General features: G+C 54.4%; 2 protein-coding genes and 1 pseudogene across 2 annotated transcripts; all 3 read right to left on the minus strand.

The window, feature by feature from the left end:
* Window positions 1–1397: 1397 nt before the first annotated feature.
* On the minus strand, window positions 1398–4367 carry LOC112900279 (annotated as a pseudogene).
* A 1904-nt stretch (window positions 4368–6271) lies between these two features.
* Window positions 6272–13613, minus strand: LOC112899638 (putative cis-zeatin O-glucosyltransferase). Its single transcript, XM_025968187.1, has 2 exons — window positions 12090–13613; window positions 6272–7923 (listed from the first exon to the last, which is right to left on the minus strand). Exons 1-2 carry the CDS (start codon window positions 13468–13470, stop codon window positions 7349–7351), a joined length of 1956 nt encoding a protein of 651 aa, XP_025823972.1. The 5' UTR covers window positions 13471–13613; the 3' UTR covers window positions 6272–7348.
* Window positions 13614–16603: 2990 nt separating this feature from the next.
* On the minus strand, window positions 16604–24799 carry LOC112899818 (putative cis-zeatin O-glucosyltransferase). The gene is made up of 3 exons (XM_025968429.1): window positions 23158–24799; window positions 19490–20068; window positions 16604–16918 (listed from the first exon to the last, which is right to left on the minus strand). The coding sequence occupies exons 1-3, from the start codon at window positions 24543–24545 to the stop codon at window positions 16885–16887; spliced, it is 2001 nt and encodes a 666-aa protein (XP_025824214.1). The 5' UTR covers window positions 24546–24799; the 3' UTR covers window positions 16604–16884.
* Between the last annotated feature and the right edge of the window lie 853 nt (window positions 24800–25652).

The following is a 25652-nucleotide window of genomic DNA, read 5'->3' on the forward strand; positions in this document are numbered from 1 at the left end:
TACTTGCGGCACGCCCCCATCCTAATGCGCCAGGGGCGGGCCTCCTGCTTGGTTGGCACGCTAGGCCTCCCTCGCCGAGCTCCGGAGGTCGAGCGCCCTGCTCCTCTTCTCGCCGCGTGGTCCGCGGTGGGGCCCGCTAGCGCTGCGCCCCCCTCCCCCTCTCCCTACGCGTGATGGGGAGGGTGACCCAGTACGGGCTGTCCCTTGCTCTGTGGAGGGAGCGTGGCCGGCGTGAGCGCCGGTCACGGCGTCATGATGACCCGCCTGACCGGGGGCGCCCCTTGTTCCTCCAATTCATGGGCAGCACCTCTACCCCGGTTATCGAGGGGGGGATGCACGTCTTGTCAAGGCTAGCGCATTTAGTGCCGCCCTACCCCTTTCCCAGGTCGCCTTGGGCCTAGGTCTGGTTGCGGGGCTGGCCTGGTCCACCGACCTCTTCTGTCGTGTCATAGGTCGGGAGGCCGCCACGTGTCCCGGACCTAGCCTGCTGCTGGGCTGTCGGGATCTGCCTCGTCATCCGGCCCGTCCTGGTTGTGCGCTTACCTGATCGGGCCAGGCTATCTCGCTGATATGGGGTGACCCGGGTTTAGGTTCTTAAGGACTGTGCTTAGGGGTACCCGTGGTATTTAACCCTGTTACATCTCAAAAATAAATTCAGGCCAACCAATCCTATGGGCCAGGCTTGGAGTGATCTTTGGTCCAAATCAAACTAAGAGCAACTCCAAGAGGCTAACTAAACCGATTCGGTTTGGTAAAAATAAAAAAAATGCCGGTGAAAATGCGATCCAATAGCCCCTTCTTCTTCCTCTCTTCTGTATCTCGCTCGGCATTGTCCCCCCTTGGCTAGCCATCTTTTCCGAGCACGTCCGACTCACCATCTCCCTCCTCCCTGCGCGCTCCTCTTTCCTGCGCCACTTTCTCCTCCCGTGCGCCCTCGCGCTCCTGCGCCCGACGTGGAGGTGATTTGACTATGGATAATCAAGGTTTTAGTTTTCTATTTTTTTTACAGTTCTCGTAAAATTTTAAATTTAGCTTAGGATTATACCTAAACTCTTGGAGTTGCTTTAATACTTGCTTTCTCTCCGTTTTGGTCGTCTTAGTTGTCTTTAGTCATAGTGACTAAATTTATGAAAAATATAACTGGTTAAATGCACTAATAATATGTATTTTATATTTGATTTAGTGAAGACGACTTCACGTTGCATATGCAGGTCAAAATAAAGAAGATTGATATAGAATAAAATCAAAATAACTTGTATTTTGGAATAGAGGGACTAACTAGTTCTGTTTCAAGAGAACTAGACAAGTCCAATACTAAGAATATATTGCTTTTAGATGAACATCTTTTAATGAGAACACAAACTTCAGGCATCCAAAAAAAAATACGAAGACACGTTTCATCTTGTTATGTAAGTAATAAAGTTGTCGAGCTCCTTCCGCGATGACCCCGCCCTCGGCGACGGAGGCACGGATGGACTCACCGAGTGCATTGGCCTTCTCCCGCACCGCCAGACCCTCATCACATGTCATCACCTTACTGATCACCTCGCGGATGGCCCCTGCAGGTGTGACCGCGCCGTGCTGCTCCCACGGCCTCACCATTACCCCGGCCTTGAAGTATTTGCACACGAGCTCCGCCACTAGCGGCTGGTCGGAGTGCATGGGCCAGGCGAGCATCGGCTTGCCATGGCTCAGGCTCTCCATGGCTGAGTTCCAGCCGCAGTGGCTCATGAACGCTGCCGTGGCGCCATGAGCCAGGATCTCCAGCTGCGGCGCCCACGTCGTGACCACCAACCCCGTGCCTCGGATTTGTTCGGTGAACTCGGATACGAACCTGGCGTGCCGGCTCTCCACGGCTTCCTCACCCACCACGCCGCGATCGGCGTCGCGCAGGACCCACACGAACCACTGCTTCCTGCCGCGCAGCGCCGCGGCGAGCTCCACGACCTGCTCCGCGGTGAGCGACGACGTCGTGCCGAACGGCACGTACAGCACCGATGCCGCCGGCTGCTCGTCGAGCCAATCCAGGCATCGGTGCCGCGTCGTCTGCCCTCCCGGTACCCGTGCGGTCGCGTCGAGCAGCCGGGTTCATGGGTCCGACAACAAAAACGTTCTTGCCGCGGTACTCCGCATCACTGGCCACCACGTCGATGAGCTCAGATCCTTCAATCGCACGGCACGTGTTCATGATCACTCCAGCGAAGGCCGGACTCTGCCCGTCCCCCCGCGTCCTGACGATGTACTCGACGAACTCCCTCGGCATGCAGGCGGCCAGAGGCGGCGCGTCAAGCCCGATCGCGCGCAGGAGCAGCTGCCCGGCGTCCGTCCACGCCGCGTCGAAGGACGCGGCCACGCACTGCGGGCAGTACGCCTCGCCGCACTAGTGCAGCCATGATTAAAATCTACTTATGACGAACCTGCTACTATACTTATTTGTATAAAAAAACATAATATGACAACACGTCACAATTTAATAAAAATATACATAATGATCAAATACGTATAAATATATTATATATCAGCTCATGAGTCTTAATTTGTATACCTTGTGCTTGCGGTGCTTGCAAAGGCTCTTCAATTTCATTACCATCTCCCCCTTCTATAGTAGCATTGTTCCCAGAAATAGTGCTAAAAAATCTCTTTACGCTTATAACTGAAAACATTGAATGATACGTATATCAAAATTTGCAAATATGGTATAGCAACATGTGCATGTGGGGTTAAATTAATAGATTGTCCGATTCCATAATCCAACTCTCACCTTTTAATTTTTTTCCCCAATCACATTTAAAATTGGGCGTCGCCGATAGTTAGCGGCGGCTGCAGCGCCATGAGGGCCTTGAGCAGGATTAAACGGGTCCGTTTCCACGCCATCGAGGCCAAGGCCGCGCTGGCCCCGCTCCCCGTCCGCTGCCATCATGCGTCTGACGACAAGCCGACGAGGTAACGAACCCACAGGATGAAACCGCGGAGGCAGAAGGCCGAGGGGCGACAGCGACGGCGACTCCGTCCATCAGGTAGTTGGTTTTCGATGATTCTTGATGGGCTTGTGCGGTCTGTGATGGGCTGACAGCTGAGTACCTGACGGCCCAATTATCTAAAGGCCCAAAAGTCTAAACATTATCTTCTTCCTCTAGACCAGACGAACCGACCTGACATTCATGGCGTAGGGCGGCCGGGAACTGGCGCGGGAAGGGGGGGGTGTCGGCAGCAGGTATGGCGGCCGCCATGGCTCGCCATACTGGTGGCTCCGCCACTTCCTCGCCGTTCGGGATCCCCACCGCCGCGGGCGCGGCGAAGGAGCTGAGGCGGTCGTACAGGTCTGTTGGAATTTGCCCGGGAATTAGTGGATCGCTCGCTCTCTCCCTCTCTCACACGGCAACGGCTCAAGGTAGAAGATGAACAGTGGATATGACGGCGACGAACGCCGCGGAGCCAATTGCTCATGTATCTTGGCCTTTATTGAATTAAAACGGACTCGGCAGGCTACAATGAGGAGCACAAGGGGCTTCTTGTAGGCCGGGGAGCTCGCCTCCACGCCGGCCGTTGCGCTCGATCCGCATGGAACGCGCTCGTCCGTGACCCCAAGCCATGCGCTCGACCCGGTCATGGCGGCCTCCACCGCAGGATCCGCGCCACGCAAACCCTCACTCAAATCCTCCAGCAAACCCGATCAACACAGCAGCCAGCACGCAACGCACTTGCGCACGAGCTGCCCCTAGACCCGGACTGCACCGGCATCGCTACCCTACTGGGCCCGAGCTCGAACGAATGCCTAACAGGCCGCACATTACGACGCGACGCAGCCGCGACACGACACAGCGCGACACACCTACTGACTCGCACGCCGGGAACACACCCACATGGGCATGGCGCGACGCCGTGCCATGGAACACACTCCATGGCGTGTTTATTCCTAACAAGGACGACCACGCAGCAGGAGCACGCGGAGATCCTCCGGAGCAGCCCGGCGACCCGGGCGCGCGCGCCCGCGGCGAAGGCCTCGGCCATGGGGATGAGGTGGGACGGGAACGGCGAGGGCGCGGCCGGTCCGGCGGCGGGGGCGGTGGGGAGGCGTACGCGGCGGGGACGTCGAGCTTGTCGAACCCGACGCGGCGGAGGGCGTCCTCGCCCCAGCCGTGCGCGCGCGCGTGGCGGGCGTGAGCCGCGTAGTGCACGGGGAGCCCCCGCGACGCGAGCTGCAGCGACAGGTGCAGCATCCCGTTGAGGTGGCCCTGCGCCGGGAACGGCACGGCCACGACGGCGACGGATTCCATGGAGGTTTCAGATTTGACTCGATCGAGCTTGTTTTGGTCGTCTGAGCATGCCATGCCTTCTTGAATGATTTGGCTTGCTCCATGTATGTACTCGTATTCCCAGGTGTGGCAAGGAGGTGCGCAGAACGAACTTGACCAACGGACAACCTCACGTGCAGTTTCGAAGATCTTTTTACCAGGCTGTAGAATCTGCTATTTGGACGGACCACTCGCGGATGAGTGATGACTAGTCAGTCACCCACAAGAAGCTGCGGCGGAGACCTGCGGTGTGCCGTGTGTGTGGAACTTTCCGTGCTCCGCCGAATGTCATTGCCTTGCTCTCTCTTTCTCAACAGTTCAAGCCTTTCGTTGGTTCGCAGGAATGCAGGATAGTCATCTCAGGTGTAGTTCCTTTTCAAAAAAAAAAAAACTCAGGTGTAGAAAATGGCCTCGGTAATTTCTGACACGTAACCAATTGAAGGTGTGATGCTATCTCAGCTTCCAGAATCATTGAACATTTGCATGTTGCATTTGACTCCGGAATCTGAGCTGGAAGCTGCCTGGATGGTGGAGCCGTCACTTCATGCCTACTAATTTTCATTCTGTGTTATGCCGTGCGGCTTTATTTTCATATCTTTAGTAGCGCCCCTATTCTTTGATCAGTACCATCCGTTCGTTTTAGCAAATCAAAATCTAAATATACAGTATGTGTTATGCACTTAAATAAATATTATATCTAGTTACATAGTAAAAATTATATCTAGATTTATTAAAACTATCTACAATTCGAGATGAAATTCGAGATGAAGAGAGTACATGAAACGGAGAATCATGGCTCTCTGATAAGGCAATAAAGTGGAAACGGAAGGAGGTCTAAGGCTAATCACAGTGGGGTTTCATGGCTAGTTTCGTGATATTAATTACCATGACACATCAGTATTTTTGATGATGTGGTACTGATTTAATGAGGGAAGAGAAGGAACCAGTTTCATCCCCACGACACTCTGCTAACTCGTTTCCAAGACGTTGGAAATGGCGTGAAACGACCACTGTGACCGCCGTTGTTTCATGGGGATCCCGCGCGCCAATAGATCAACTAGAATTTAATTACACTGGTTAGTTTTGGAAACAATAAAATAAAACTCTCCATTGAGTCACAATATTTCATCCATCCCCGAACTAATATGGTATTCTTTTAAAAACAGGGATACGACAACTGCCATTGTGATTAGCCCGACGCCGCCCTGTGATGCGCGGGCGCAGCCGACGCGTCATCGTCAGCGCCAGAAGCGAGGGACCCCGGAGCGGCCGGGGGGCGCGCGCGGCCCGGGCAGCACGGGCGCATGGCGTCCGCGGCGACGGTCAGGCGGTGCTTTCAAGTGTACGTGCCCACTGCTCACTCTCGGACAGTGGGGTGGCGCCATCCATCCAGCGCTCCCGCTCTCCCTGCACGGCACGGTCAGGAGGGTCAGCTAGCCAGGCAGTCCTGCGCTGCGCTGCATCGATCGGCCACAGCCAAGCCAGAGGTCCCTCCCTCCCTCGCCGGGGGGGGTCCAGTCCGTCCGTGTCCGGGTGGGCGACAAGGACCACATCCACATCCAGGTGATAAAAGATGGTTAAATCATGTATCTTCCAGCTCATTAGATCTATCTAACTTAATAATTACACGTCTCTAACTTCCCGCCGATGTCACTCATTCTTTTACACTTAGATTTAACAATCTGTGAACCTTATCTCAATATTTCGAATAGGCTGGTTCAACATTTAACAGAGATCAGGTATTTATTTATAGCTTGCTCTCCCACGTCATCTAGATTTTTTCATACCAAATACATGCTTTAATATTTTATTACAACCGATTCATCAATCCACGAACCTTGATTCAACGTTTCGCGCAGCTAATTTAATATCTAGTCCTCATAAAATGTTGAATTAACCTATTTAAAGTGTTGAATCAGGGTGCGCGGATTGTTGAATTAGATGTAAAAAACTGTTGAAGTGTGGGGAAATTTAAGTGAGGTGGTGAACAAGCCATAAATAAATATCTGAAGAAATATTGATACAGAGTTTGTGGATCGTTGAATTAAGAGTAAAAAAATGTTGATGGTATTTACGGGGAGAGATTGATGACCTGTAAATGAACTTTAAAATATAACGCTTAACTAGCTAGTGGAACTAGAGCCACCGTACCGTGAGGGTGAAGTTCCCGCCGCTTCCACGGTTCCCGAACCCAGCTATCCGGGACGGAGGGACTGCGTGTCCACTACCCCGGTGTCCACCAGAGCGTGCCCGGGCGCCGCGAGAGAAGCCCCCGACGCGACCACCCGAGCAGCAGTTGCCAGCCACTGATCGGCACCACCACTGGAGACCGCGGCAGATTCGCGAGATCCATGGAGATCCGGATCCAGCTCGAGCAGATCGATCCGCTGGGTTCTAAGACACGATACAACCAATGTCATGGCATGTTGCCAGCCGCGAGTGCCTTCTGTTCCGTATGTCTCAAGCTGCCAGGTAGCTTGGCCTGAACCTTCAGCAACGACTCGCGACCTCACGGCCATTATGTGCTAATTTTCTGCGTAGGAGCAATCGCTAGTGACGACCGGCGCGGCACCACCGACTGCTGCGGCACTGAATGATGTGACGTCCTGTGTTGGACTCTTGCCAGTGGAGTGGAGTGGTGGCTGCCGCCCTTTGACAGCTGACGCTTTTGTCGTCGCCGGCCCTGTGCGGGCACGCACGGAGAGTTCACGCTCGATCAAACAGTTGGGGACGATTCGGATGCTACAAGCCTGTACTTGACATCCTGCACCACTCATGGCCATCGCTTGGATCCTGGAGGATCAAACTCTTATTTTTCTGATGCGAGGCAGTCATGAACAGTATGCGATAAGCATCCGGAGGACTGCACTATTCTGCTTGTTTGGAACCATCCAGGAGTTCGAGCTTGGTCGACAAAGCAAGCTTTTATGTTACACTGGCACGGATCATCACTCTCCTCTCGGTTTGGAGAAGCAAATACAGCTCGAATTCAAATTGAAACAAACACGCACGGGAGACTTTTAAATTCTCCGACATTGCATTGTGTTCTTACTTCACCTCGTGATGTGAGCAACGAAGTCCTCGAAATCCTTCTGGGATGACCCGCCGGCAGCCAAGGACGCGCGGACGGCCTCACCGACATCCGCGGCCCGCTGCCGCACGGCGCGCCCTTCGTCGGAGGCCATCATCCTCTCGACCACCTGCTGTATGGTCGCCGCCGGAATCACCTCGGCGTGCTTCTCGCACGGCCTGACCAGGAAGCCGGCCTCGAGGTACCCGCACACGAGCTCCGCGTCCCAGGGCTGGTCGGAGTGCATGGGCCACGCCAGGATGGGCTTCCCGTGGCTCATGCTCTCCATCGTCGAGTTCCACCCGCAGTGGCTCACGAACGCAGCCGTGGCGGGGTGGGCGAGGATCTCCAGCTGCGGCGCCCAGTCGGTGATCAGCAGCCCTGTTCCCTGTGTCTGCTTAGTGAACTCGGACAGGAACTTGGCGTGCCGGCTTTCGCCGTCGTCCGCGAACACATTGCCGCGGTCGGCGTCGCGGAGGACCCAGATGAAGCGCTGGTTGCTGCCGCGCAGCGCCGCCGCGAGCTCCTCAATTTGCTCGCCGCGCAGCGAGGACATTGAGCCAAACGACACGTACAGCACGGATGCCGGCGGCTGCTTGTCGAGCCATTGGAGGCACCCGTGCTGGCTTCTGCTGCTCTGCTCGGGCGCGCTCGCGTCCAGCAGCGGGTTTAACGGCCCGATGGTGAACAGCTTCTTGCCGCCGGCCGCCATTTGCTGGGCGAGAAAATCGATGAACTCGCCCTCGAGCGCGCGGCACGAGTTGGCGATCACGCCGGCGCTGGCAACCATGGATTGCTCCGCCCTCATCCGTTTGAGGAGGTACTCCATGAACTCCTCCGTCACGTAGTGGTCGATGGGGAGGTACTCGAGCCCGCGCTCGCGCAGAAGCCGGCTCCCGTCTTCCACCCGCCCGATGATGGACGAGACGGCGGTGCCGTGCAGCGCGTACCCCTCGCCGTTGGGCAGCCGCGCGGCCTCTTCGGCGACGAAGCCGTTCATGAGGTCGTACAGGACCACGACGCGGCGGTGGGAGGCGGAGGCCTCGCGGAGGAGCGCCGCGACCGGGGCGCGCGCGCTGGCGGTGAAGGCCTCCCACAGGGGCATGAGGTGCGAGGGGAACGGCGAGCCCGCGGCGGGGTCCGGCGGCGGCGAGGCGTACTCGGAGATGGCGAGCTCGTGGAACTGGACGCGGCGGAGGGCGTCGTCGCCCCAGCCGTGCACGCGCGCGCGGGCCTGGCGGACGTGCTCCGCCGGCGCCGCGTAGTGCACGGGCAGCCCCCGGGCCGCGAGCTGCAGCGACAGGTGCAGGAGCTGGTTCAGGTGGCCCTGCGCCGGGAACGGCACCGCCACGACGGCGACGGATTCCATGGAGGCCGGCCGGGATTTCTCAAGCTAGATGGATTGGGTGTGGCTTGCGCTGAATGGCTGAATGGTTCGCTAGCTCCGCTTATGTATATCTGATAGCAAGCAGCACGCGCTTGACGAGCAGATAGCCTCACGTATCTTTCGATGTGGAAGAGTCTGTTCGTTTTTCTCTCATGGCAGAGAGTGACTGGCTACCAGAAGCCCGCCCAGCTGCAGCTGTCGTGGAAGTTTCCTGCGCTCGGTGGAAGTGGAACGCCAGGTTGCAGTCTCAGGACGTGCATGCTAAATTCAGTCCTATTTTCCTTTTAAATGAATACTAACTAATACGTACCTCAAAATTACTAGTCCATGTGAATGTATGGATTGCCAGAATGATGGACATGTAACTAATGATCATGTTTTGTTAGACCCTTGAACTTGAAGGATAGAACTATGCAGGGGCAGAGCCAGGCCGGCGCAGCATCTAGGGTCACTCCATGGGCTGCTTGGGCTGGCTCGGTTGGGCCTCTTTGGTACAACACTCTACATTGTTGGAAAAATAGGCCAATGTCTAGAACCATAATCTGTTTGGTTGTTTGGTTGGAGAGTGAGATAGGGTGGAATGGATTCATCCTAGATTGCAGGGATGAGATGGTTCCATATGTAGTGTTTGGTTTAAGAATGGAATGGCTCTATTTTACATTTGGTTGGAGGGATGAGCGAGAAATGGGATTTGATCCGTTAGCTGCCATTACTATGGGGCCCACATGTCAGCAAAACCATCTCACCTTTCCCTTTCCGCGTGCTACATCCGCCCCCACCCTCATCCTGCATCTACCGCTGCCCCTGCCCTGCATCCTTCGCCGCCTCGAGCAGCCATGGCTGCGCCACTGCCCTTTATGGGCCGGTGCAGCTCGAGCATGCGCGGCCACGGCCTGCGCCGCCTCTCGCCGGCTACCGCCGCCTCCACACCGCCTCGTGGTGGCCCGCTGCGGCTAGAGCAGGCGCGGCTGTGCCCCTGCACCGCCTCATGCTAGCCGCGTGGCCGGGCTTCGGCGCCGCCTCTCGCCGCGCCGCCATGGACCCCCACAGCTCCCGTTTGCTGGCGCCTACTGTGCCGTCGTCAAGTCGAACCTTGCCATCTCGTCGGCGCTGCTTGCCCGCACGCCTGGTTGCCGCTCACTTCAATCACGGCATCTCACACCGTCCAAATAGGATGGCTCGGTTCGACTGATTTTTCGGGATCGAACCATCCCGAATCATGAGAGAATATTCCCTCCGTTGGATGGCTCTATCCTAGTGCTCCTGAACCAAACAAGGAGCGGAGTGGCTCCGTCCTACCTGGCTCTTGAATCAAAAAGGAATTAGTGGCCCTAGACCTTACTCCACCCCTAAAATACAGTTTTGTGATCATTTTATGTTATATCAGGGTTGTAAGTATCTTTCATTTATGAGTTTTTAATTTTTCCGTTATCTAAAATAAGGTTTCTAAGTTTTCCGGCTTCTTATCTAAATTAAAAATATGGTTGAGAAAATAATACATACAATCTTCTCTAGCATATTTTAATTGTTTTTAAAGTGACTTTAGGCCCGTCTCGAACAATATCTACATAGTATTCCAGCTGTCCTAAAATATAGTTACATTTATATTTGTTCTAAATCGAACATTTATACTTGTGACCAACAATATGTCTAAAATAATTAATTTTAAAGAGAAAATTTAGTATGTTTTCCACATAAGATTATTTTTAACATTAACAATCTTTATAATTATTTTGCTATTTATAGTCAAAGTTAAAACATAGGACAAATCTAAATGCAGCTATATACTCTAAGATGGAAGTGGTGATAATTTCCTCTAGACTAATGAGGATCGGCACGACGGCGCCACCTATGCAACTAGGCTACCTATGATTTGGACTCCTGCCTTGTTGCCGCCCTTAACGATTGCCACTGTTGGAGGATTTCTCCAGCCGGGTGGCGGAGTGCACCCGTCTAATCCTAGTTTAGGATGAGTTTGGGGAAGTTAAGGAATGCTAGATCAAGAGACGTATGAACACGGAAAGCACACAAGGGTTTAGAGTGGTTCAGGCCGCCGAGCGTAAAATCCTACGTCCACTGTGTGTTGTATTGCTTGTGGTTTATGGAACTTGGGAAAGCTTGCGAGAGCCTGAGTGTCTCTGGGGCTTATGTTCTAACGTGCGCGCTCTCCCTTTACAGGCTCAAGGGGAGCGCATACACCAAGCGGGGTCCCGACAGGTGGACCTGGCGACGTATTAAATAACATACACATTGGAGCCTTAAATGCTACAGATTCGGAAATCTTCCTCTTCGGCTCCCATGCGTATCCTCTACCAGGGTATGGTCATGTGCCGTCTCACTGGCACAGGATCTGTTGTCAGTGACATGCGTAGTGGGAGACGTGCTGTCACTGTAGGGTCAATTCCCGCTTACAGGCTAAGGGGCTATATTGACCTGCCGTGCTATAGCCCCCGCGCACTGTAGCAACGCACGCGCGCGGCCCTCCTGAAATAGGTCATAATTACCCTTCGCTCAAGCGCGTGGCGCTGTGATGTGACTACACGCCCCTCGCCCGCGCACGCAGTGCGATGATACGACGCGCCGCCTCGGTAACAGGCGGGCTTACCGTGATGTCAACATACGTGCCCAACGTATCAGTGGGCAGCCCATGCCCTGTCTCGAGCACGCGCACCCTAACTACCGCATTTAATAATGTGGTAGTTGGGCCGACTTCCCGCGGAAGGCTGGCTGCCACCGGACACGTGGCGGTGCTGGCTTTAGCGGCCGCTTCCCCAGAGGCAAGTGGCGGTACCGGACCTCCTCCCCGGCGGGAAGGGAGGTCCGGGCCGCCCTGGCCAGCATAGGCGCACAGATCCACTGGGGGTCTGGCTTCCTCACGTGGCCCAAGACCACCCTACGGTGGTCCGGACCCGCAGTAGCTGTTCCTGAGGACCTTATCCTCGTGGGCACGTGGAGGCGCCGGACCTGCTAGAGCGCGGGGAGGTCCGGAGACCGTGACCCCACCTGTCAGACCCGACTGTACACCCTGTCACCCTAGCAGGAAGCGGAAGGTACACCTGTCTGTCTACCGACAACCACTTTTGTTGTCGTCCACGCTGGATCGACAGTACACACCGCCATTATCACCCTCGCCCGCTCTCAGGTAGGAGCAATAGTGTACTGCTACTGATAGGAGTACTCGCTTGTTTGAAACGGGAGCTCAAATTTATTTGGTACAATCGGTTTTCTCTACTTACCACTCGTACAAAACACTCTCCTTTTCAGGAAAAGAATACAACTGAAGTTCCATTCAAACTGATACACCTATTGTTCCTGCATTCTTGGACCTCTTACCTTGTGATGTGAGCAATGAAGTCCTCAAGGTCCTTTTGGGATGACCCGCCCGCAGCCGCGGACGCGCGGACGGCCTCGCCGAGCGCCACTGCACGCTGCCGCACCTCGAGCCCTTCGTCAGAGACCATCATCTTCTCGATCACCTCCCGTATGGCTGCCGCCGGAATCACCTCGGCGTGCTTCTCACATGGCCTCACCAGGAAGCCGGTCTTGAGGTACTTGCACACCAGCTCCGCGTCCCACGCCTGGTCCGAGTGCATGGGCCACGCCAGGATGGGCTTCCCGTAGCTCATGCTCTCCATGGTGGAGTTCCAGCCGCAGTGGCTCAGGAACGCCGCCGTGGCGGGGTGGGCGAGGATCTCCAGCTGCGGCGCCCAGTCGGTGATCAGCAGCCCTGTTCCCTGTGTCTGCTTGGTGAACTCGGACAGGAACTTGGTTTGCCGGCTCTCGCCGGAGCCCGCGAACACGTTGCCGCGGTCCGCGTCGCGCAGAACCCAGATGAAGCGCTGCTTGCTGTCGCGCAGCGCCGCCGCGAGCTCCTCGATCTGCTCGCCGCGCAGCGAGGACACCGAGCCGAACGACACGTAGAGCACGGACGCGGCCGGCTGCTTGTCGAGCCAGTCGAGGCACCCGTGCCGCTCCGCTACCGGCTCGGGCGCGTTCGCGTCCATCACCGGGTTTAGCGGCCCGATCGAGAAGACCTTCTTGCCGGCGGCGCCGAGCAGCTCGGTCACGAAGTCGATGAACTCACCCTCTAGCGCGCGGGACGTGTTCATGATGATGCCGGCGCTGGACGGGATCGTTTGGTGGCTTCTGGCCTTGCCGACGAACTCTAGGTGCTTGTCGGTCACGAAGCCGGAGGGCGGGATGTCGGCGAAGCCGTGCGCATCGCTCATCCGCAGCTGGAGCCCTTCATCCAACCCCCTGGCGAGGATCGACGCGGCGGTGCAGTGGAACGCGAACCCCTCGCCGTTGTGCAGCCGCGCGGCCTCCTCCGCGGCGAAGGCGGTGATGATGTCGTAGAGGACAACGACGCGGCGGTGGGAGGCGGAGATCCCGCGGAGGAGGTCCGCGACCGCGGCGGGCGCGTCGGCGACGAACGCCTCGAACAGGGGCAGGAGGTGCGAGGGGTAGGGCATGCTGGCGGCGGGGTCGGGGGGCGGGGATTCGTACTCGGAGATGGCGAGCTCGTGGAACTCGATGCCGCGGAGGGCGCCGGCGCCCCAGCCTTGGAGGCGCGCCTTGGCCTGGCGGACGTGCTCCGCGGGCGCCGCGAAGTGCACGGGCAGGCCGCGCGAGGCGAGGTGCAGCGCCAGGTGGAGCAGCTGGTTCAGGTGGCCCTGCGCCGGGAACGGGACGACGGCGACTGCGACCGGCGACTCCATCGAGGTGGGTCAGTGGGTGGCTTCTCTGCTCCCACTGTGCACCCGACTCCCCGTGATCTCGTGTCACCCCCAGTGCAGGGGAGGATGGCAGAATGGCGGGCAATTATATGAAGCCTCGCTTCAAGGCTGCGGTCCCGCCGCACCAACCTCGCCATGAAATATTTAAGGCCGCCAGTGAAGATGGGTTCACTTGGTAGGTACGACGTTGCCTCTACTCCTTTGTTGCGACCTGACGAAACGCATCGGCATCGATGATAGCAGCAGCGACCATTTCCTGTCCTCAGAGTACAGGCAGTGCTTACTTCCCCGTTTGATCTGGGCACTTGGTCGTCGTGAAAGTAGAAAACCATGTGCACGTACACTCACCTCTGCGAATAACTCTACACCTTCGACGGAGACTGAATGAGAGATATCAAAATTGATGAAATAGCTTGCTATCGGGCACGTCTATCTGTTAAAAAAAGTACCTAAGAAAATAAACTACTTGAATATTCCTATGGATGCAAATATTCACGTACACGTTGCAGGGCTCCTTAATTAGCGAAGCGACGCAGGCGTCGCAGGGAGTCGATTAATTGGCTCTGTCCCAGGACAGCCGCATGTGCTGGCGCACTGGAGACTGGACACGCGATGAAGGGTGATGTGATCGCTGTGGACTGTGATTGGATGCTGCCTCCACGTGAAACTCGTGACCACGTGAAACACGCGAAGCATTTTTTTTTTAAGAAAAAGCAGCGGTAGATGCATGCAGAGTTCCAGTTTCTGAGTTTTACTTGGAAGTTTCTTTTAAAAAAAGAGTTTTTACTTGGAACGCCCAAATGACAAGCAGAAAGCGTAGAATTTAGCTATATTTAATTCTATTCTACAATAAATATTTTTAACTTTGATCAACGGCAACTTCATAAATAATTTGTTGTAAATAGAAAAATTACATATTCTGATAGCTGGTTTCAGGATGAATATACTAGAATTATTTTTATATTATTTGCTACTTATAGTTAAAATTTAAAATATTTGATTTAGAAAAGAAAATCTAAATATAGTCATATTCTAGGGTGAAGGGAGTAAGTACATGAAGCCAGGCTAAATTTGTTGACAGATGGATGCATGCTAACTAATCAGCTTACCATAGAATCAGCATCGTATCCATCTGTACGTACGTGCGAGTAGTTTAATTAATCTGTGCCGTGACATGTGAGTTGTGTGGATTGTGGCAGGCGCAGCTGGTTACCAATAATAGCATTTTAGTACAAACTGCCTGATCGGAACGAACATATGGAACGCTATGCCTATTGTCGGCAACCACGAGATGGGAATCGACTTATTTGAACCATCCGAAACCAATACACTACTAGCACACGAGTGATGAATTAATCAGCTGTTTGATCGTTCATGACAAAGAACCCCCCCTGTTGCATGGAGGAAATGGCATCCTACGGCTAGCTAATTATTGCAGAAACAATGGTTTAATTTCACAGGGTCGCATGGAAGTGACATCTTATACGATTGATGAACGAACAATGGATTTCGCTGCTGCACGAAAGTTACTGTGCGCTGCACAAATCCGAAGCTTGAGACTGAGCTTCGCAGTTGTCCCTCGAGCGCTACTTAACGAGTAGCCAGCGTAATTCCTTGAGGATACTTGTGGAAAGTATAACGGTTGCTCCGGTTTCAGTCATGAGCGAGTTGAGATAGTTGGGGGTGGTTTCTATCTACCCCTGTTTGGAAGATTCCAATATTTTTTTTCGTCTGTAAATGAATTCCGCCTGTAACAGCGTTGATACCGCCGCACGGTTCGTGCAACGCAATTGCGAAAGGTTCCAGCCGCGAACCTATAACCAATCGATGGCTTCGACGTCCGCTTCAGAAATCACTCCAGTGTATACGTTTGAGTAAACACGTTTGATTTGGTCGTCCTCGTCGTCGAAAGTGAAGAGCCATGCATGATGCAGCAGAGTAGCCCTGCTTTACTTGTGACGGTGAAACACTAGAGTATTGCAAACGCCGTAGTGAGTGATTTGTCAACGGCAAGAATTTAGTGTGCAAAGAAGAAGATTGGACAAGGGTGTGGTGATGTTCTCTCTAGTAGCTGTACTGTCACATTCTGTTTCTAGAAGTTGTCATCGGAATAAAGCTAGAGAAGCGAAGAATGGACAAGGAAAGGCCCAAGTGGGAGAGGAGAGAGATCAAAGAAAAAGGGGGTTGTTGTGCCCGAGTTGGGCAATCTCATAGCATATTCATGTTTGTTCGAGAACATGTTGGCTGTTCGCGAATGGGGAGCACAGGCACGGGGAGGGATAGCCTCCGGCGCAGGGATGCGGGCAGTGCCGGCGTGGCCATCTCTAGGATGAGCACGCATGCCCAGGCCAGGCACGCCGGGTTCCTGACCAAATTTTGACTTGGCCCAACTGTTTCCTTTGTTAATTCTGCGATGATTGCTTTTTTTATACAAAAGAAGTTGAGCAGATGGGACTGTTAATACATGAATCGCCCGCCCAGCAATAAAAAAAACTGCAGTAAAGGTTTGAAAATTCTCGATAAAATTTCTATCCAAAATTCAGACATGCATACAACTCTGTCCATAGTTCATATGTTCTGCATGAGCAACAAAGCAAACAAATGATGGCCCTGGCTCTTTGGGTGAGTAACTAAAAATCATGTTAATTTACAAGATAACTGCGAACATAATACCTGCAGGAATATATTGTAGAAAATAGTAGTGTGTCAAAGTCTCGTTTGGTGATCTACTTCAACCTACCATCAAATGATATGGCAACTTCTACTTGACAGAAAAAAAAAGTCAGTGTTTGAAATAGCGGTACATCATCAATCCATTTGGTGCTCTTGAAAGTAGCAATTAAGATTTTAAAGGTTAAGTGATGCACTGATGTAGTCTCGCATCTTTGAACCATGAACCAGGATCCAATTCTTGAGGGATTACTTCAATTTTGGCTGTGTAGTTGTGCATTTCCCCCTATCCTAATTAATTTCTATCGTTTTCTAATATTTAAACTAAACTCACATGAGGTCTTTTTGGCTAATTTTAGTCCGAAAGTCAGACCTGAATTATTTTTCTTGAAGAAAGGTTTCCTCCGTTTTATTCTAAGAGGAGATAAAACGAACAAGAGTTTCAAGCATTCAGCCATTCACGTATTTGAAACGTGCCCGCTTAGTTCAATACATCAGAGCTCTCAACAGAATCTATGACTGTGTTCACAACGCTAAGCTGAGGTACTACGCCAGAAGTTGATGAAGCGCCCTGCTGCCCCTGATTCACCCAGCCTCGCACTTGGGTCGCCGAGTCCCTCCATGCGATTCCTAGTGGTTCTTTGGCTCTGACCTCCATTGTTGTCACCAACGCAAGCAGGTATTGCTCCTTGCATAAGATCCTCCACCCTCTCAGCATTTTTGCCATCATGTATAGTACCACCCGAATGTCCATCCAAACCTGTCCAGGAAAACAGAGAGCATTCCTTAATTTCCAAATAGCCCACAATGCAGCAGAGGAAAACATATTGGTGATGAGATGTCTTTTTTGACTCAACCACAGGCTGGCGACCGATTCAAAATTGTTATTTAGATGTAAACCAAGCAGCTCAGAGCAGAGCTGCCAAACATTAGCCGCCAGTCCGCCACACAGTAGTCAAAAAATAGATGATGCACAGATTCAGGGTCAGTACAAAACAAGTAGGTCATCCACATGTGTTCTCTTATTCAAGTTGTCCCTGGTCAGCAATCTGTTATTGCATAGCAGCCAAAGGAACACTTGAACTCTCGGAGGCACACAAATTTTCCAGACCACTGGAGTATGGATTTGTTCTACCCCCTAAAGCTAATTGTGACATAAAGAGAGTGAGCCGAATAAGTGCCATTGGAAGTCAGCTTTCAAACAGGAATGTCATCCTCCCCTGAAAGGGAGATTGATTCCGCAATACCCACAATCTCCGGCCACATATTCATCAAATGTTGGGAGACTGTTCACCTAAAATTCAGACCTGAATTATGTGTCGTGATTTGGTTCTTCAGTAAAGATGAAAACAAAAGGCAAAGACTGCAGATTGGAAGAGCGGATTGGTAGGTGAAAAAAAAGTTTCTTTTAGCAGCATGTTGAGAAGAGCAGAGACTCGCCACACGGCAATGCTAAAACGCCAATGAGAAGAATTCAAAGATCCACCGACGCGAAAACGCCAGCCACCGCCGCCGTCGCTGGCCGCAGGTTGCCACGCGGTGTTGCATCCCATCCGTGGCTGGCCCTCGACCCGCCGGCCGGCTCTGCCGTGGCACCATTGCTGGAGATGGGCGGTGGGCAGTGGCGCTTGGAAATGCCGGTGGCGAGGAACACCAGACCGCGCTCACGCAGAAGCCGGAGCCCGGCGTCCATCTTGCCGGCTAGCGTCGACGCGGCCAGGCAGTGCAGCCTGAACGCCGCGCCGTTGGGCATCCGCGCGGCCTCCTCGCCGGCGTACGCGTTGATCCGGTCGTGCACGACGATGACGCGGCGGTGCGAGGCGGAGAGCCTGGCGAGGAGCGCCGCGAGCCGGGCGCGCCCCCGTCGGTGTAGGCCTCGAACAGGGCCATGAGGTGCGAGGGGAATGGCGAGGGCGCGGTGGGGTCAGGCGGTGGGAAGGCGTACTCGGAGATGCCGAGCTCGTGGAAGTTGGAACTCGACGGAGCCGAGGGCAGCCTCGTCCCAGCCTTGCATGCGCGCGCCGGGTTTGCCGTGGCAGCATCGCTGGAGAAGGGCGGTGGGCGGTGGCGCTTGGAAGTGCCGGCGGAGGCAGCTGATTGACGCGTGTGATTTTGCGTGGAGTGACCGGCTGTTGCGTGGCGGCGGCGTGACGCCGCGGCCTCGCCGAGCGGAAAACATGTGTAAAAATCTTAGACACGAATATTTACATATAGAGCTTTACTAGTTTTCATATACCCCCTAAATAGGATCGTTATTTATAATTTCGGTCCAAACTAGGGGTATATATGAAAATAATAAGAGTTTATTTGAAAATAATCGGATCGCGATTATCCACCGACGAACCCTCGAGCTGGTTAGATGCGTGGATAACAGATCCTCCCCTTGCACACATGCTTTCGTTATTACCAGTCGCTCGATCACTTCCTTTTCCACTAAGTGATTGCTTAGGGACCTTAGCGTACGATCTGGGCTGTTTCCCTCTCGACTTTGCTATTCCCTTCTATAGAAATATTTGCATATAGGTCCACACTATTTGCACATAGGTCCCATCCGGATCCGTTCGTCCTCCCCCGCCCGTCCGGCGTCCTCTCCGCCGCCCGCCTTCAGCTCCCGCCATCCTCCCGGCCGGAATCAGGAAGCCCCGTTACCCGTTCAGCCCTTAGCGCGATCTGTGGAAATTGGAGCCGAGTCGAACTGGCAGCCGCGGCAGCGCACCTTGGCTTTACGAGGACGCCGGAGCCGCGGGCGCGGGCGACAACCGAGCACGGACGCTGCGGAGGCGGAGCGGGCTGGAGAGCAGGGAGCTGTGAGGTGCAGTGCGGCTGCCCTCGCCTGGGTCAACGCCAACACCTTCGCGGCGGAGGAGCAGAGCGGGTGCGCGTGCCCGCAGACCGTAGCTGCCGGCTCGAGGGAGGAGCACGAATGCGACGCTCGTGCGCGGAGCAGTAGAGGCCGAGTGTGGCTGTGTCGCGGGGAGGAGCTGGCGCACCGCAGGGGCGCCCGGGCGCCGGCGGCGGCGGCGATGGGGAGCACAGGCACGGGGAGGGACAGCCTCCGGCGCAGGGAGGCGGGCAGTGCCGCTCGTGGTCGTTTCTAGGACGAGCACGCATGCAGCATGCCAAGGCCAGGCACGCCGGGTTCCTGACCAAATTTTGGCTTAGCCCAACTGTTTCCTTTGGAAATTCTGCGATGATTGCTTTTTTATACAAAAGAAGTTGAGCAGATGGGACAGTTACTACATGAATCGCCCGCCCAGCAACAAAAATCTGCAGTAAAGGTTTGAAAATGCTCAATAAAATTTAATTCCCAATCAAAGTACCAGTGGATTACTTTGTGATATGAGCAACGAAATCATCCAGGTGTTTGCGCGATGAACCACTGTCAGCCAGGGAAGCACGGACGGCCTCTCCGAGCACCTTTGCTCGCTGCCGCACCGCCATTCCTTCGTCAGAAAGCATGGCAGCCTCGACGACTTGCCTGATGGCCTCTGCCGGAGTCACCTCACCGTGCTTCTCCCAGGGGCGCACGAGGATGCCGGCCTTGAGGTAGTTGCACACCAGCTCCGCGTCCCATGGCTGGTCGCCGTGCATGGGCCACGCCAGTATAGGCTTCCCGTGGCTCAAGCTCTCTACGGTCGAGTTCCAGCCGCAGTGGCTCATGAACGCCGCCGTGGCGTCGTGCGCGAGGATGTCGAGCTGCGGCGCCCACCCGGTGATCACCAGGCCCCTCCCCTGGGTCTGCTTGGTGAACATGGGCAGCAGCTCCGCGTGCCTGCTCTGCTTCTCGTCGTGGTCCGCGGATTCGTCGCCGCGGTCGGCGTCTCGCAGCACCCAGATGAACCGCTGGTTGCTGTCGCGCAGAGCGGCCGCGAGCTCTGCGATCTGCTCCATCCGCAGCGTTGGTGTTGTGCCGAACGACACGTAGAGGACCGACGCCGGCGGCTGCTTGTCCAGCCAGTCCAGGCTCTCGTGCCGCGGCTTGCTCTGCCTCCGCGCGTCCGCGTGGAGAAGTGGATTTAACGGCCCGACGGCGAAACACTTCTTGCCGTCGGTGGCCAGGTGGTCAACAACGATGTCCGTGAACTCGCCCTCAAGCGGGCGACATGTGTTCACGAGGATGCCCGCGCCTGGCGAGATCTCTTTCGACGGCCTCGCGCGCTTGAAGACGTACTCCACGAACTCCCTCGGCGCCCACGCGTCGGCGGCGAGGAACACCAGGCCGCGCTCGCGCAGGAGCCGGAGCCCGGCGTCCATCTTGCCGGCCAGCGTCGACGCGGCCAGGCAGTGCAGCCCGAACGCCTCGCCGTTGGGCAGCCGCGCGGCCTCCTCGCCGGCGTACGCGTTGATCCGGTCGTGCACGACGACGACGCGGCGGTGCGAGGCGGAGAGCCTGGCGAGGAGCGCCGCAAGCGGGGCGCGCGCGCCGGCGGTGTAGGCCTCGAACAGGGGCATGAGGTGCGAGGGGAACGGCGAGGGCGCGGCGGGGTCGGGCGGCGGGCAGGCGTACTCGGAGATGCCGAGCTCGTGGAACTCGACGGAGCCGAGGGCGGCCTCGTCCCAGCCTTGCACGCGCGCCCGGGCCTGCCGGACCTGCGCCGCGGGCGCCGCGTAGTGCACGGGCAGGCCCCGCGACGCGAGCCGCAGCGACAGGTGCAGGAGCTGGTTCAGGTGGCCCTGCGCCGGGAACGGCACCGCCACAACGGCGACCGACTCCACTCCGCTCCCTTTCGCCACCATTGTCTTTGTGTGTTGCTCTGGCGTGCAGAGGGATGAAGAGTGGCAGGGTATATATGACGCAGCATTCGGCACTGAGCCATTCATGGACGCAAAGTGTGCTCCAAGTCGGCCATGGCGGAAGAAGGTTACCACATCTCTAAAATATTCCGCGCGCGCGACTATTTGGCCAATTGGCAATAGCCAACCAGCACATTTGATACTCTGAAAATCTGAACTAAACTGTCCAATAGCGGCTGTTCTGACTTCTAACTGGATCGCAAGTAGCACTGGGGCAGTGAAGTACGCTGGGCTCAACGCCTTGTTAGCAGTGAACAGAAGAAGCGATAAGGACGGTGTGGCCATAAAGACGTAGACTGTGCCTGACAGCAAACTCTTTCACTTTTTTGGAGTATCATTGAGGTCGTAGACTCGTGGAAAAACTTTCAAGCGCCACCCACCCATACAGACAAAGGAATGGTCCAAATTTTGTGCTGTTGTCCAATGATCTTTCTGCAAGGTAGATCTGCAGTAGGATTTTGCTGAACAAGTAAATCCGTGTGGATCGTCAGTGCCCATACCAATGTTAATTCCGTCGCGAAAACTGTCCAAAAAGAACAAACACCAAAGGCCTAAATATACCTACCAACGATATGTTCGAATTTCGTTTCTTCACCATCTGTGTTAAGTTGAACTCGTACTCCAGATCATCACTTCTTGTTCCCTGTAATCGCAGGTGGGGATGGATTAGTCTATCCTAGAGCTGTTGTATGGTCATTTGCTTTCCTCTTATTGAAAAATATGCTGAAGCACGTTCGCGAAATTTCATCACATCTTGTGACAATGCTTACTATTAGCTGGGATAGTTGAAGGCTAGGGAAGCAACCAGGGTATGGACCCTGGTATTGGGGCCCTCCATTTGACAGGTGTCCATGCCCCCGCCGGATAGATTAGGATGGGTGGATGCTAAGGGACAATGTGGGAAGTGGTTAGTTCAATAAGAATATGATTGAAAACCAAAGAGAACTAGGACAACAATCCACAAGAAGGAAGGAAGCCGAATACACTTTGATATGGTGTGGAAATAAAAGTCGAGATGGAAGAACGTTGATGGCCGGCTCAGGATTCATTAGAAAACCGCCACTCACAAGTCACAAAAGTCTACGCTAACAGCTACTCCCTCCGTTTTAAATTATAGACTATTTTAATAAATTTAGATACATAGTTTTTCTATGCACCTAAATATATAGTTTTTACTTTTTTACTATGCATCTACAATTTGGAACAGAGGTTGAGATGGAAGATTGTTGATGGATCAGCTCAGGATTTGTTAGAAACCGCCACTCACAAAGGTCCATGTTAACAGCTACATCAAATATCATGAAGTGGACTGAAAATTATTTATATATACTAGCCTATCAACATGTGCTCCCGCACGGACTAATTAGAATTAATATAAAATAAGACTTATAGCTAATAATAATTATCTATCTCATACCCTCTTTCATCTATTAAATATTCTAACACATACTCTAAAATACATATTTATCATTATCTAGTTGCAATAGATTTCATTTTGCATCACACCTCCATATGTGTTTGATATATATTTAATTGAACCATTTGTTTGTGAATTGATAATCTTATCTCTTCCATCATACATGAATATATGGTGATATATATCGTGAGTAGTATTTGTATATAAATAATAACATAAATAATATATTAATAATGATAGAAATAGTAATTTATAATTTTATATTTGTGCACTTTACTATTTATATAATTTAGATTTAGATTTAGGGGTTACTTTAACTTTTAATAATAATATAATTAGATAATTTATATGAAACTTTAGGGAGTTATTTGTATTATTTTTATAATGGCATAGGTGGGTAATTTACATAAAGATTAGGGGGCTAATTTAGATTTTTTATAATAACACAGGTGGGTAATTTAGATACATGTTTAGGAGGATACTTTAGTCTATTTTTGTAATGACAGAGGTTGGTAATTTATTAGGAAATATAGCCGATCCAGTGACTATTATGAGTAGAGTTGTTGGATTGATGGGTGAATATTTTTTATTTTTGTTAGAATTTTTAAGACTTTTCTAGTTTTTTAAAGTGTCCACCTATAATTTTAGGTTGCTTCGCATGGAGGCTTCGAAAGGAGCCTCCAATTAGTATTTATTAGTATAGTGAGATTTGAAAATCCACTCGGCTGTTCAAACCACCGTTAAGTTTTTGACCACACATGCGTCGTAGGTCACATGTTCACCTCGCGATGTACGCTATGAAGTCATCGAGATCCTTGCGCGAATTCCCGCCGTCAGCCACAGAGGCGCGGAGCGCCTCCCCTAGCTCCTTGGCCCGTTGCCGCACCGCCATCCCGCTGTCTGACAGCATTGCCTCCTCGATGACCTTCTGGATGGCCTCCGCCGGCACGATCTCACCGTGCTTCTCCCAGGGCCTCACGAGGAGGCCGGCCTTGAGGTACTTGCACAGAAGCTCCGAGTCCCATGGCTGGTCGGAGTGCATGGGCCACGCGAGCACCGGCTTCCCGTGGCTCAGGCTCTCCATGGTCGAGTTCCATCCGCAGTGGCTCATGAACGCCGCCGTCGCGCCGTGCGCGAGGATCTCCAGCTGCGGCGCCCACTCGGTGATCACCAGCCCCGCCCCCTCGGTTTCCTTGGTGAACTCGGGCAGGAACTTGGCGTGCCGGCTCTCGCCGGACTCGGCGAATATGTTGGCGCTGTCGGCGTCGCGGAGAACCCAGATGAACCGTTGCTTGCTGCCCTTCAGCGCCGCCGCGAGCTCGGCGACTTGCTCGGCGTGGAGATACGACGTCGTGCCGAAGGAGACGTAGAGCACGGACGCCGGCGGCTGCTCGTCGAGCCACTCAAGGCACTCGTGTCGTGCCCGTCCGCCCGGCGTCCGGGCGTCCGCGCCGAGCAGTGGGTTCAGCGGCCCGACCCCGAAAAGCCTCTGGCCCTGGAACTGCGGCTGCGCGGCAACCACGTCGATGAACTCGCCCTCCAGGGCGCGGCATGTGTTCATGACCACGCCGGCGATGGGCGCGCCCTGCTCGTCCTGTTCCATCCGGACGATGAAATCCACGAACTCCCTGGACATGCAGGCGTCGACGGGGAGGAACTGGAGGCCGTAGTCACGCAGGAGCCGGTGCCCCGGGTCCAGCCACCCGATGTTGTACGACATGGCCACGCACTGCAGCCCGAACGCCTCGCCGTTGCCCAGCCGCGCCGCCTCCGTGGCGGCGAAGGCGTTGAGGCGGTCGAACACGACGGCCACGCGGCGGTAGGTGGTGGACAGGCGCCCAAGGAGCGCCGAGAGCGGGGCGCGCGCCGCGGACGCAAAGGCCTCGAACATGGGCATGAGGTGGTTCGGGAACGGCGAGGCCGCGGCCGGGTCCGGGGCCGGGGAGTCGTACGCGGGGACGTCGAGGTCGTGGAACTCGATGGAGCCGAGGGCCCGGGGGTCCCAGCCGTGCAGGCGCTCGCGCGCCTGGCGGACGTGCGGCGGCGGCGCCGCGTAGTGCACGGCGAGCCCCCGCGACGCGAGCAGCAGCGACAGGTGGAGCAGCTGGTTCAGGTGGCCCTGCGCCGGGAACGGCACGGCCACCACGGCGACGGATTCCAGCGCGTCAACCGCCATCGGGGCCTGTCAGAGTTCAGACTGACTGTATGTGCAGGTGTACTTCCAGTTCCAGTGGCGTAGAATTTTTTGGTAGACCGATGGGCTATATAGGCACACGCCGCAGCATTTCTGGGAACCAACCTGCGGCCGGCTCCAGCGCCCATCGGAAATATCGTCACCGGATCGCAGGGGATAACTCTTGAAAAATGCTCGATCTCGAGTGGGTGGGATGGCCAATCCGTAGCAATCAGGATGACAAAGCAGACCAAGTAGTGAATGGCGACAGGGACTTGTTTGGCTCGCTGGCATGGTGGCTTCAGCTCCGCTGGGATCTTGTTCCGGGGGTGCGCGTCCTGACTTATTGGAAACCTCGTCGTAGCTAGGCAGCGACGGCGCAGGCGGCCGGTGTTCGTCATCGGTGACGAACGACGGCCGGCCGGTGTGATCCTCTGCAGTGCAGCCTCAAACGGAACAGGTGAGGGAGGTGGGCACGCAACCAATGACGTGCAGTACTAGCTAGTAAACAAGCTCATCCTTGCTGCTTCTGATCTACTATCTATCGCAGAATTGTTCATTATTTGGGGAATCTGAGATGAGCACGCGATAGTAGTTTTCGCTATCCGATCACAACAGCGACTCGTAAAGACTCTTCAGTAACCGTAATGTAAGGGAATGTAAGTTGACTTGTGTGCAGTACTGCAGTTGCAGACGCCATGGCTCGGTGAAAGATCGACGAAGGATAGGTTGGAGTGTTGGACTTGGATCTCAGGGAAAGTGACTGCAAAAGTGCATCACCATCAGTCACCGAGTCCAATCCTTTGACATCATCACCATGACGGTGTTGCCCCGTCAGACGCCGCGCCGCGCCGGCTCCGCTCCGGAACGGCAGACTGTCACCGTCGCCCGTCGCTGCCGCTGCCCCCACAGACGTTCCGAGTTCCGACCGCGTGCCTCGATTTCTCCCGTGGCTCCCGGCGATTCCATTGGGAACGCCTCGCGATCGCTGCTCCGGGGCGTTGTTGGCATGTGCTGCTTGGTCGGATCGAAAGCCGCTTCCCCCAGGAATTCGAACCATTTTTTGTGTGCGTGCCGCTGTGCGGTTGGCAAGATGCTCAGACCGGATGA

This window comes from Panicum hallii, chromosome 7 (genome assembly GCF_002211085.1).
Source record: "Panicum hallii strain FIL2 chromosome 7, PHallii_v3.1, whole genome shotgun sequence".
Classification (NCBI taxonomy): domain Eukaryota; kingdom Viridiplantae; phylum Streptophyta; class Magnoliopsida; order Poales; family Poaceae; genus Panicum; species Panicum hallii.